This window comes from Ailuropoda melanoleuca, chromosome 6, assembly GCF_002007445.2.
Source record: "Ailuropoda melanoleuca isolate Jingjing chromosome 6, ASM200744v2, whole genome shotgun sequence".
Classification (NCBI taxonomy): Eukaryota; Metazoa; Chordata; class Mammalia; order Carnivora; family Ursidae; genus Ailuropoda; species Ailuropoda melanoleuca.
Genome location: NC_048223.1, coordinates 89,244,788 through 89,258,534, shown reverse-complemented (window position 1 = coordinate 89,258,534; position 13,747 = coordinate 89,244,788). Strand labels below are relative to the sequence as shown.

The window sequence follows — 13,747 nt, the reverse complement described above, 5'->3', positions numbered from 1 at the left end:
CACCGGGCTAGCCCATCTCCCCCTGACCCTCCCCTCTGAACCCCTCATTTTGTTTCCCGGAGTTCATAGTCTCTCATGGTTCATCCACCCCTCTGATTTTCCCCCCTTCATTTTTCCCTTCCTTCTCCTAATGTCCTCCCTGCAATTCCTTATATTCCACAAATAAGTGAAACCATATGATAATTGTCTTTCTCTGCTTAACTTATTTCACTTAGCATAATCCCCTCCAGTTCCATCCACGTTCATGTAAATGTTGGGTAATCATCCTTCCTGACGGCTGTAATATTCCATTGTATATATGGACAGCATCTTCCTTATTCGTTCGTCTGTTGAAGGACATCTTGGCTCCTTCCACAGTTCGGCTATTGTGGACATTGCTGCTATGACCATTGGTGTGCATATGGCCCTTCTCTTCACTACATCCGTATCTTTGGGGTAAATACCCAGTAGTGCAATTGCTGGGTCATAGGGTAGCTCTATTTTTAACTTTTTGAGGAACCTGCACACTGCTTTCCAAAGTGGCTGCACCAACTTGCATTCCCAACAACAGTGTAAGAGGGTTCCCCTTTCTCCATCCTCTCCAACATTTGTAAATAGAAACAATTATTAGAAATTATTACCAACAACTATATGCCAATAAATTAAGCAACCTGGAAGAAATGGATGCCTTCCTGGAAACCTATAAACTACCAAGACTGAAACAGGAAGAAATTGACAACCTAAATAGACCAATAACCAGTAACAAGATTGAAGCAGTGATCAAAAACCTCCCAAAAAACAAAAGAGTCCAGGGCCTGATGAATTTCCTGGGGAATTCTACCAAGCATTCAAAGAAGAAATAATACCTATTCTCCTGAAGCTGTTTCAAAAAAATAGAAACAGAAGGAAAACTTCCAAACTCATTCTATGAGGCCAGCATTACTTTGATCCCAAAACCAGGCAAAGACCCCATCAAGAAGGAGAATTACAGACCAATATCTCTGATGAAAATGGATGCCAAAATTCTCAACAAGATCCTGGTTTTTAGATTACAAAAAAATGGTGGGTCTCACAGCTCACCCTTCGGCTTCCCTTCCTCCTTCCAGGACCACATCACCTAGAGCTCCTGTTTCAAACTGATGGCATTTAGTGAAATTTCCATCTTTACAATGTCTCCAGTAACACTTCCAACTTAAAATTTTAGGCCATCTTAGTTTTAGTTTAAAATTTAAACTACATTAGAATGGTTTTTCAGGGCAATTGCTCCCATGCAGATTTTATCATTCTGAAGTGTCACCATTTTGTCACTATCCCTGATGCCAAGGGAAGATCTCATCATTGGGAGAGGATGGTCCCTGTAATGGCCCAGATGCCTGTGTCCCCCAGAACTCATATGTTGAAACCTAATTTCTGACATGATGTATTTGGAGGGGGGCCTTTGCCAGGTGATTAGGACATGAGAGCGGACCCCTCATTAGTTATTAGTGTCCTTATAAAAGGGACCCCGGAGAGCCTTCTCTTGCCTTGTGCCATATAAGGACACAGTAAGAATTGGACCATCAGCGGGGAAGAGGCCCCTCACCAGACAATGAATCTGCCAGCACCATGTTCCTGGTGCTTCCAGCCTCCGGAACTATGAAAAATAAGTTTCTGTTGTTTATAAGGCACCCAGTCTATGATATCTTGTGATAGCAACCTGGATGGACTGAGACAGTCCCTTCCCTGTCACTGCGGTATTGACACAGCCAGTGTAAACTGTTAGAGGCAATATACAGCCCAACAGGGACCAGAGACAGAAGGAAGAAATGCCAAAACTCACTTGCACTAAACAATTCCATCCCTTTTACTTGAGGAGTTCCTCCATGTGGGTCCCTCCCTGCATCCCACAGAGTCCACACCTCTGCCCTTCCTCTTGTCTCCTCCTCTCAGGACACAGAGGGAGCCTCTACCTGCTTGCTCTGAATTTTCCCTCTTCCAGAACCTGGATTATTTGGTGACTGCAGTCTTTTAATTTGGGGCAAAAGTTGGGGAGACAGTCTGTATGAAGCAAGATGCAAAAATAACATCACAATGTATTATTAATAAGAATTAAAAAGAAATGTCTACAATCTTCAGTTTTATTATCAGCACTTCAGTTATTACTTTGAGGACTTTTGGCTTTCTTTTTTCGTTGTTGCTTGCTTTTTTTCTTTTTTTATCCACCAGAGAAGAGCTACTTAAAATCTAAATATGCAAAAAAGCAGAAAAAAAAGAAACAAAGAAAAAAAAACCCGAAAGTTTTCAAAAGGGAGAAATGCTGATCTTATCTAATGATGCCACAAGTTTACTCCAATTTGCTCAATACCCCATAATGGAGGAGGGGACATCGATCGTCCTCATTATCACTGCAGCTCTGTCAATACCAATATTGCCTTGTTTTGAATAAAATGTGCCGTTTTTTTCAATGTTGGTTCCAGTAAAATGGGGTTTTAGTGAAAATATGAGCAGTAGCAGGAAACCAGTCTGGTTTCTCCCCCTACAAATGGATTGATTTTCCTAACGCATATTACTTCCAATGCAGGCTAGGGGATGGTGGTTCAATTAGGACTCCGCGGTGAGCGCGTGGGGTCATGGGCTGGCGGGCAGGCTGGACCCGCAAGGCAAATTATCACAGAGCGATTTGCGGGGCAGCTTTCAGGAGTTTTTTCCTTTCTCCACTTAACAGTCAAGGCTTCGAGTCTATCCTTGTCCAGCTGTGGATGTTTGCTGTTCTTTATCTCTCCCTCCCCACCCCCGTCACTTTCTCTTCTGGTCCAGATTAATACAGTCCCAGAGCCCATTGAGGACTGGGTGCTGGTGGGGTGGGTCCCTCCCAGGGGGCATGGGCTTTGGTTACATAAGTCTATGATGTGTCCTGACATAGATGTAAAAACCATCAGATGACCATGGTTCCCCCAGACACTTAGAAAAAACCAGGGAGTTCTACTGAGCTCCTCAAATTTGGATTAGTTGCTTATTCCAATTTGGCTGAAATGTTCTTTGATGATTTTGGAAAAGAGATGGTACAAGTTAAGGGACCTCAGCTCTTCAGAAATAGCACAGGTAAATAAGGCCCACAGATGGGTATCCTTTGATAAGTTGTTATAGTTATCTTTGCTTACTTAGGATTAGTTCTTTCTATATATGGGTGTAAATTTTCCCCTTTGCCACAGTCCCCATCAGCCTGATAGACTGATTTGTGGTGTCCACCTGGCCTTGTAGGTGTGGGAGTTTGTGATCTTGGTTTATGTGTAAGAGATCTGAGTCCCACTGAATCCTGAAACAGTGTAGGAGGGTTCCCCTTTCTCCACATCCTCTCCAACATTTGTTGTTTCCTGCCTTGTTAGTTTTTGCCATTCTAACTGGTGTAAGGTGGTATCTCAATGTGGTTTTGATTTGAATTTTGATTGGATTTTCCTGATAGCTAATGATGTTGAACATTTTTTCATGTCTGTTAGCCATTCGTATGTCTTCTTTGGAGAAGTGTCTGTTCATCTCTTCTGCCCATTTTTTGACTTGATTATTTGTTTTTTGGGTGTTGAGTCTGAGAAGTTCTTCGTAGATCTTTGATATCTGCCCTTTATCTGTAATGTCATTTGCAAATATCTTCTCCCATTCTGTGGGTTGCCTAGTTAAGAGATATTTTTAGAGCAGATTTTTGTTGCGGCTAACAGATAGCCATCCACGACTGTCTGGAGGATCTTCCTGGACGAAGGACTGCGTACTGTACAGTATACAGTCTCTTGTAGAGATGAGGGATCTATTCACAAGCAAACTGTGGCTTAAGCCCTGGCATGTTGTTTCTGAGCTTCCAGATAGACATTCACCCTTCCTTCACCTTCTAAGCACAGGGCAACGAAATCTTCCCACAGCTAGGTTCTCGTGCTGCTTTGACACTAACTAATGGGTGAACTTGGGCAGGTTACTTATTTTCTCAAAACCTCAGTTCCTTAGCTTTAAAATGGAAATAATGAAAATACCAACCCCCCTGGTATGTTGTTTGTGGGAGTCAGTAGAAACAGTTTCTGTGAAAGTGCTTTTTCTTATAGAATACAAGTGTTTTCAGGAAATCAACACTGCTTAGTTGTGGTCTTCTCTTCTAATAGCAAGAAGATTCCTTCCAACTGAGCATCTGGTTTCATGGCCACTGAGCATCGTACCAGCTCAGTGCAAGAGCAGGAGCACACACCTACCATGTTTGCAGGCCCCGTGCCTAGCGATGGGAGCTAACGTCACTGCCCACTCACTATTTGAAGGCTCATTCTTCTAAGTGCTTTCATGTACTGGCTCATCCCCAAACACCTTAATCCCCAAACACCATGAACTAGATGCTAGTATTACCCCATCTTACAGATGCGGGAACTGAGGCCCAGAGAGATTATGGCTTGCTGAGATTACATGGTGAGTGGAGGGACAGGAATTCAAACCAGAAGGTCAGCTCCACTTTATCACTGGGATCACTGCATTCCAGGCCCTGAGGTGCAGAAGCTTGCAGAGCACTGGCCAGCTCTGGGTTTTCAAGGCAAAGCCAATTCAAACTGATGACTCTATGGGTTGGGCAGTGGATACCTATCACATCCTGTCCTAGGCCAATGTCTCAAAACATAAAGGAAAAACTAAGTGCTTATGGCTTTAGCCCACACTGGGATCATCTGAATTTAGTAACTGGTACACAACATTTGCTGTGTGCAAGACCTAAATGGGTTTGACCATTTCTGCCATCTTGAGAGGATAGGTGGGAGTCTCATATATATGTAACTCACCAATGGCCACATTTCCAAGCTACTTGGAACCCCCAGTGCAGACTAGCTCCCTACCTCCACAGCTGCCCATCTAGTCTGGGCAAGTTTGTCCTTATATTGAGCCCAAATCATTTGCTGCATAACTAACTGGTCTTTGTGTGTACTGTTCTGCCACTAATTGACTAACAAGTATTTGCCCAGCTCTTATTTCCCCAATGCCTTTCTCTTTAAGCTACCTACCCTGAGATCTGTTCACTATTCCTTCCATGACTAAGGAAGTTTCTCAAATTCCTCACCATCCTGGCTTCTCACCTCTGGACAAACACAGATGTAGCATGTTAAGTGGTCATCGGACTACCACCTCCCTTTAGCTGGGCACTATACTTCTATAAATAGAGAGGGAAGTAGAACTCACCATAGCAGTGTCCTTACCCCACTTGGGACAATTACTGACCATGCAGTAAACCCCCTAGGACTCCTTCACATATTCTATTCTGTCCTTCCCTGCACATTAAGACATGAGCTCAGGCCTGATCATCTCTGCTGAATTTTGACCCAAAAGGTTTCTGATCCATTTCCCAGGCTAGTAGGAACCCCTCCCATCCCCATTTTGTCAGCCAGTGGGTAACTCCTGCTCCCAGCTTTATGTCATCCACCATTTGAGTTCACTCAGGTCATGGATCAAATGCAAAACAGGCAGAAGAGAAGACTCAGTGTTTTGATTCACAAGTAGACTGCAAATACAGCTCAACATCAATTCTCTGTTATTAATTTAATAATAGTAAAACGCCAGTTGGAAATATACCTAAAATGTATTATCTTACATTTACTATTTCCAGATTTCTATATGCCATGACCCAAAGTCCTAGGAATACAGACTGCCAAAGCTAGAAGAAAAGGGGCACTTGTCGGGGCGGGGGTGGGGGGTATAATGGAGCCACCATCTGATGAGCAGATACTGTGTGCCAGGTACTGTGCTCAGTACTTTACAACCCTACTCTCCACTACTTTTCCCAATGGGAAAATATTATAAGGGGACACTGAGACTTGAAGATACATCAACTTCCTAGGGTCACACAGCTAATGAGTGTCAGAACTGGCGTTCAACCAAGTCTTACTCCAAAGCCCATGATTTTAACATAGTGTCATGTACTCATAAGGAAGGGAACTCTGATCTCATAAGTGTCCTAAACTGATGGTGTCTAAAAGTGTTTTATTTGGTGGGCATAGTCTGACTTTCCTTCTGTTTTACTGCCCCTATTTAAGTGAAAGTGCCTGTAGGCAGGAAAATACCCTTCCTGACAGCCACAGACCTCACCGTTCCCTATTATTTCCACCTATACATTTCTTTTACCTTCTTGGCCCCAAGACATGGAGTTTGCAACCCCTGTGGTCTAGGCCAAATCTCAGTAGCTGACACTGAGGTGTGGAGACTGGAAGTAGCCTACATCAGTCACAGAATTAATTGGGCCAGACGTCTTCCCACACAACTTTAACTTCTACTCCATCATTCTACATCCACTGCATTTTGCTTTTGATCCTTTTCTTTGTCCTGTGAAATTATTTCCTCTATAAAGTAAACTGGATTTTGACCAGGATTGACATTTTCCCGCTTAGCAACAATAGGAATTGGGGGGATGGGATTTCAGTATGAAATAGCATAGGATACATAAAATTCAACATATTTGGAATTTCTAATGTGTCATAATTTAACAAAATGAGACTCCTACTTTACCCATTTCCTTGTTGGAGGAAATGGCTCTTTTCAAATACACAATGCTACCAAGGGCTATTAATGCTGTCAATATTTTAGTTATTTGAAACCCATACGATTAGTTCAATGTGTTCGAAATGCAGGCTAATTCCAGAAAATGGCACCCTTTTCCAAATTAAGAATGAGTTGATAGACAAATGCAGCCCAGAGCCCAGTCTTTTCTCTGTCCCATCAGACTGCACAGGACATTTCCATGGCAGTAGAATCTGGAACACACCAAACAGTGACTTGCAGTGCCGACTGACTGTAGATCACAGTCTCTCTAATGCTCAGGTCTGATCATGTTGTTGCTTTCCAATAGCTTCCCATGGCTACCACGTCCATACAGGAAAAGCCCCTTAGCACAGAGGCAGGAGGTCCAGGAGCCTGGCGTCATGGGCATCCACCACCTAGTAACCGTGTTAACTCTGTCACTCGACTTCTACAAGTTTCAAGTCCTCATCAGCAGAGTGACAATACTGATACCCACCTTGCAGGGTTATTATAAAGATTAAGTGATAAAACATAGAGTTTCTGGCAACTAGTAGCAATAGTTTTACCATTTAGCAAGTGTTTCCCATGGTGTAGTGTACGTTCTGCTCACGACTCGCCGTGCTAAGGACTCATTCATTTAATCCTCACAATAATGCAACGAGGACGACATTATTACCCCCATACTACAGCAAAGAAAGCGAAGGTTCACAGAGGCTAAATCATTTCCCATGGCTGTGTGACTGCTAAGTGGCAGAGCTGAGATCTGATGAAATTCTAGTGTCTTCAGAGCCTGAACTCTGCCCTCACATAGCAGGTGTTCACATTAAGACTGGAGTCTCGTGATGATGATGATGATGATGGATGGTAACCCAATAAAGTTCAATTCTCTTAGCATGGTGTTCAGCGCCCTTCATGGTATGGCTTTGACTGGACTTTGCAGCCCCACGCACTGCCTCTCTATCCACATGGTCTATCCTAGTGCAGCTGAACTACTCAGTCCCCAAATGGACATCATCACGTGTGCCTGTCTCTGTGGATGAGCCTCTCCTCTTCCCTCCCTCCTCTACCTGATCTGGCATGGGCGTGTCTTTCCTTTAAAGCCTGGTTCCAGTGTCCCCAGCTCTCTGTGGCTTTCCCTCCCCTCTGTCCCCAAGGCCCAGTGGGCAAACCTCTGTTCTAGTCACGAGTGTGGTCTTACTGTCTTCTACACTCCTAGCCACTCCCAACTCAGTCTGTGACTTCCTGTGACATTCGTCTCTGAATCCCCAGTGGCATCTAGAAGATGCTGAGTAAAATTATTCACAGGTGCACATGTGTCACACTGGTGGCTCCAACGCAGTGTGAGTCTCACCTCTGCTAAACTGGATCTGGCTTCCCACCCTCTGAGTTACGGTTGTCATGAGCACAAGCAAATACCCTGCTGCTAGGAACTGAATAAAGGCCGCAATCCTGATGAAAGCAGAGTGATGCCGGGGACCAGAGAGGACTGGTCAGAGTTCCAGCCCATAGCCACATCCCTACAGAAAGACCCTTGTGGCTGCTGAGCGTGCAAGAAAGGAAAATGTCTTCTTTCCAATTAGTTGTTTCGTTCTGAGGCCAACTCAGCTCCCAGAGAACTGAGCTGGACTCCACTTCTGCCTCATGCTTAGGACGGCAACATTAACAGTTCAATTCCCACAGTCCAATTTTAATCCCAGTGATGACACAGCTGGTTTATCTTTCCAACAGCAGCTCATGGTGCTAGCATTTTGGAAGGGGGAAAGATACCTTTTGGTTATGAGAAAAACAAATTTCATGTGGCCATAATTAGAAATAAATCAGACCACCCATATATGTAGTTATTTAAGTCGTCACTCCTAAAATGTCTGTACCTGGAAAGCCATCAATTTCTCATCCACCAGGAAGGAAGAGCATCCATCAGGTAGGAAGGTGGCTAAGAGTGTTATGCTGGGAACCATCAAGCCAACCGACAGGGAGATGAGGGGAACTCACATTCCATCTTCTTACTAACACTGCCATCTACTGAACCTTCCCTGCGCCAAAGATGCGGTCCTGCAGTCCTTTTCATTCCAACATTTTCCTGTGTGGTCTCGTTTCTCATTTGATTTACTGTTCTATTGATTGCTATGAGGTTTCCCACCCCCCCTTTCAGAAATTAATTACTGTAATTATTCAACTTTTAATAGCTGCTGATTTGGCATCTGCGGAAAATATTCGAGAAAATGCACTACTACATTTCATTTGCATTTTGAGAGACAGTGAGGGAGAATTAGACTTTTCCTAAATTACTTATTGTGACCTGAATACCAAATGGAATTCTCATTTGCATACTTAATGTGTCCAATTACCATCACAGAGGAGTCGAGTTCCACTCCATACACTAATGTGACAACTCAGAGTGTATCTGAAACTCAGGTTCAGCCATGCAGTTTCCATTCACTAGCAGTGGAGAGACAGGCCACTCTCTGCTGTACATCACTTCATCTGTCATCACTGCAGTGAAGTTTAGCACAACACATCCATCAGCAACCATTTGGCTGCTAAGGCCACCTAAACCACTGGCTTCGTTGTTCTCATTCCAAGTACACTGCATGGCTGGAAATATAGTGAAGGAAGCCAGACATCCTTACAATGAGGCTACTGCACCTGGAAAAATGTACTATGCCAAGAATTCATGACCTTATATTCTGCAAAAGCTGCAAAGGCGAGAGACCTATTCATCAAACACACCTTGATTTGGGGCCCGGGAGTGAGTTCCAGACCTCCCCTCATCAGCCCCATGACCATAAGAAGCTACACAACTTTCTTGAGCCTCAAGCACCCGCAATGTGGGGAGATTCTAGTGTGCTGGGATGAGCTGTTACGAATACTGATGAAACAATATGCCTGGCACAGAGGTAGCCCTAAGTGTGGATTAGTGTCCAAAGTGCTCCAGGCAGACCCTGTCTTGAATATCAAGGTAAGGAAAGTAAAGTCCCAGACTTGAGACAACTAAATGACTAGAAGACATGTAAAGAACTAGAAGACACTTTATTTCGGGGTCAAATATTTTTATCTACCAGCTGATGCTGAAGGTCAGTAGGTACTAGTCTTAAAAGATGACCCCCAACAATTCCCTCTGTCCTATACACACATGTAACCCCTCACAACAGTAGCGGAGGCATATGGCCTTCCCACTAAGTCTAAGCTGAACCTGTGACTCACTTTGACCAACAGACCAATGCTGTGGAAGCAACAGCTTGTTCAAGGCCTAAGTCTTTGGAAGGCCTGGCAGCTTCTGCTTTTCTGTCTTTGGGAGCCCTAAGCTACTGTGTGGCCTGTGGGAGAATTCACTTGGAGGGACACAGATAGAGGCCACCTACCCCACGGGCACCGTGAGAAAGAATGACATAGTTTAACTGGGCAGCATTTTGTTACACAGCAACAGGTAACTAATAAAACAATCAAGCCCATTTTATTCCAGCCTGTTGCTTTTCTGTAAATGTTGAAAAATGTAAGTGCATTCCATTTCACTATGAGATGTGTCTCTATTCGTTGGTTTGATCATCACTTCATCATCACTTTCCAGCAAAGGAACAGAAACCAGAAAAAAGATTCTAGTTACAAAGGGATGCTGAGACGTGGAACCAGGTCAGTCCCTTTTTGCAATGTATGAAGCACTACAGAATTTCCTTGGTGAAAACAGTTCCCTTCCCTACACATGAAGGCTTTTGCTGCCCCGCTCCACTTCTCTCACTGATTTTGGTGGGCTTGCAATATTTTACTAGGTCATTGTCATTTTCAGGCTGTGATTAATAACACCACTAGTGTTCATTTCCTCTTAGAACCTATCACTTCCTTTTTAAATCCTGGACAAAACAAAGCTGGACCTGCAACCCCGGCCCTTTATTCTTCCTATGGAAGCCACTGCTGTGCAGGGGAAGGACCAGGAGATCTGCCACCAGGTAGGACCACATTTGATACCAGGTCCACCAACTGGGAATCCTTCAAAGTCATTTACATTCTCTGAGCCTCTGTTTCCCTGCTGGTTAAAACAAATAATACTCCTGAGAAAACTGCTAGGAGGGCAAACCACGAAAGGGTCCAGCGCCACACCTGGTTGCTCAGTTCAAATCATTGCCTTTCATCTGCACACATCAGAGCATGTACCCTCCAGGTTTTCCTCAACAAGGACTGTCTTGTTTTGTTACTCAAACCTTTCACCCTACAATGGAGTCCTTCGTTCTGCCAGGACAAGAACTTGGGGGTTGTCTTTGAATCTCCCTCTTCCTATTCTCTGGACTCATTCATCTCCAGGTCCTGAGATTCTGTCTTTCCTCTCTCTTCACACTTGCCCAGACACCACAGTACCTGAGCTACCTTCAGTGTGGTACCACAGACGTGGCTTCCTAACTGCTGTCCCCATTCCCAGGCCATTCTCCATGTGACAAACAGAGACAAAAACCTGATAGAGTCATCCTCTACTCACTTGAGAGGCTTCTTGCTGCCCTTGGGACAAAACTCCATACTTAAACAGGGCTCCAGCCTTCCTGTGCCTGCCCCATATGGCACATTTCCCACTCTCCCCCTTTGCTCCCACCCCAGCCGCCTGCAGCAGGCTCCTTCCTGCCTGGTTAATTGCTACTCATCTTTCCGGGCCCTGCTTAAATGTCACCATCTAGGAGATGGCTTCCCTGACCTCCACCCTTCCTCTAAATTAGATTTAATCAGGTCTTCCCCCACCTCCATTCCCATTATTCTTTCTCAGCATCCTGTTTTTCCCTCTTATAATCACTTGTCACAATTTGCAATTGTATATTCATTTGTGAGCTTATTTATTTAGTCTGTCTGCACTGGCACCATCTCTTGGTCCCCATGATGGACACAAGATGCACAGACAGTGTCCATCTTGCTAGCCCAGCATGTCCTGTACAGAGCACCGAGCCACAATCACTGCCAGCACCTGCAGGATCGATGACTAGATGGGTGGGGGGGCAAAGGACTTCTGGCCCCACCAATGCCCACTGCTGTCCTTAGAACCCAGGGCTTGCCTCATGAAGGTTGAATCATTTCAGCTAGTTTTTGTTTGGTGGTTGTTTTTAGAAGGTCACTTCCCCAGCAGAAATGACCTATTTCAAATGGCCTTGGAAGGAAGGATGGCAGAACTCAGTCAAGGGTCCCAGACATTCTAGTCTCCCCAGCAGAAGGTGCTTTGCAAGGGTGGTCTGCTAACACAAGGTACTGAGGGCAAAGGCAAAGAAGAAGTCTGGCCAGAAGGAGCTTAAATGATCAGTCACGTGAAAAAGATAAATACGTGTGTTCATCAACAAGTACCTGGGGATGGTCTGCATGGTACAACCGAGGCAGCAGTCTCACCATGACGCACAGGACCCCGGGGTGCATGATCACAGCGTCTCCTTCATCCACCCTGCAGAGAGAGGGAAAGCGGGATATCAGATTTGAGTTTTCTGGTCTCTTCTGCTTTTCATAAACCTTTCCAAATCTTTCTCAGACAGGCCATAATACACATCCTCAGTCTACCACTTATTATCTGTATAACTTGAAGTAATTAATCTGAGCCTAATTTCCCCCAACCGTACAGTGGAACTCACAACACCATACTTCTCTCAAAGAGACAGGATAATGCTTTTGGGCCCCAGGACACAGTGGCTGTCTCATAGTTGATATTCAACACAAGTTAGTTGCCTGGTCCTCTCCCCTTCCCTCCAGACATAGAGGAGATGGAGAAGCTTTCATTTTATGTTAAGCACATACACATACAGGCTTCTGGATCCCTTCAAGATGGTGTAAGCACACTCTACTCTGCCCTACCCACTGAATGTGACTCAAAACTCCCACAGAGCACATAAGCATTTCTCCGATGACTCTAAAAAGTAAATGGTAGCAGAGAAGGAAACCAAACCCAAAGCACCATGCAACTGGCATTGAATTTCCTAGGGTGTCCCCCTCCAGAATTCCTTGGTATGGGCTCACGGGGGATCTGAAAACAGAAATGTGTGCCACGTGCAGACAAGGACAGAGCACCAAGAAAACATCTGTTTCCGACCTGAGGAACAGGAAAGAAGCCTCCTGAAGATCACAGAGCATGGATGAGAACCCCTGAGATTTTCTTTGTTGGGTTCCTTCATTCTTTCTGAGCCAGACTCCAGGTAACCTCACAGCAGTAGCAGCAGCCAGGGAGGTGTCTGAATATCTGGGAGAAGACAAGCCTTCTCTCTAACCAGAAGAACTACGGTTCCAAGAGTGTAGACAAAATCTCCATTGTTTTTGTCTCTCTTTTTCCTTTTTTGCTTGTCACCAGAAACAGATGCAGTGGTAGGAAGTACATGGCAAAGCAGGGAAACTAAAGCCTCGGCTTCCTAGACAGAGGAGAAGGAAGAGGCCCCTGGGAGCCATAAAGTGTTGGGGAGATGATGAAGAGGAGGAAGCTTAAGAAAGTTAGACTATGTATTAACCTCTGGGCTCAATTCTGAGCTCTGTGTGTGGATCTGACCCTAAACCACATTCCAGAGGCTTTGAGAACTGAACTCAAGGGTAAAGCACCACCCAAGACTGGATACTTCATGGGGCAAAGAGAGAATAGATCAACTCTCACCGCCAAGTCTGTGAAACCAAACTAATACTGGAAACATGGTCCACAGAAGGTGGGTAAGAACTTGCAGACTGAACCTAACCTGGGTGATTGCCTGCTAAAACAAGATAATCAACATTCTCCAGACGTCAAAAAAAGCCAGAGTTCATAACATTCAAAATGTCCAAGGCACAATCTGAAATTATTTAGCATAGAGCAAATCTGGGAAATCTCAATATCTCACACAGAAAAAGATAATCAACAGATGCCAAGCCTGAGTTGACCCAGATGTTGGAACTATCAGACAAAAACTTTATCTTTTTTAATCAGACAAAAACTTTAAATCAGCTGTTTGACCACACTCTAAGGAGTAAGGGTGAATATGACTGAAATGAATGAAAAACTAGGAAGTCTCAGTAAAGAAATAGGAGTAATAAAAAAGAACCAAATGGAAAGTTAAGAACTGAAAATACAAAAAAAAGACAGTCTCTTCAATAAATGGTGCTGGTAAAATTGGACAGCTACATGCAAAAGAATGAAACTTGACCACTCTCTCACACCATACACAAAAATAAACTCCAAATGGATGAAAGATCTCAATGTGAGACAGGAATCCATCAAAATTCTAGAGGAGAACATAGGCAACAACTTCTATGACATCGGCCAGAGCAACCTTTTTCACGACACATC

At 44.3% G+C, this 13,747-nt stretch overlaps 1 protein-coding gene across 1 annotated transcript in view; it reads right to left on the bottom strand.

The window, feature by feature from the left end:
• Window positions 1–13,747, bottom strand: part of WDFY4 (WDFY family member 4) — a 290,100-nt gene that overhangs the window by 189,933 nt on the left and 86,420 nt on the right. Inside the window, exon 14 of the mRNA XM_034663601.1 lies at window positions 11,800–11,893. Coding sequence (XP_034519492.1) covers window positions 11,800–11,893 — 94 coding nt within the window. The remainder of the gene's footprint in view (window positions 1–11,799; window positions 11,894–13,747) is intronic.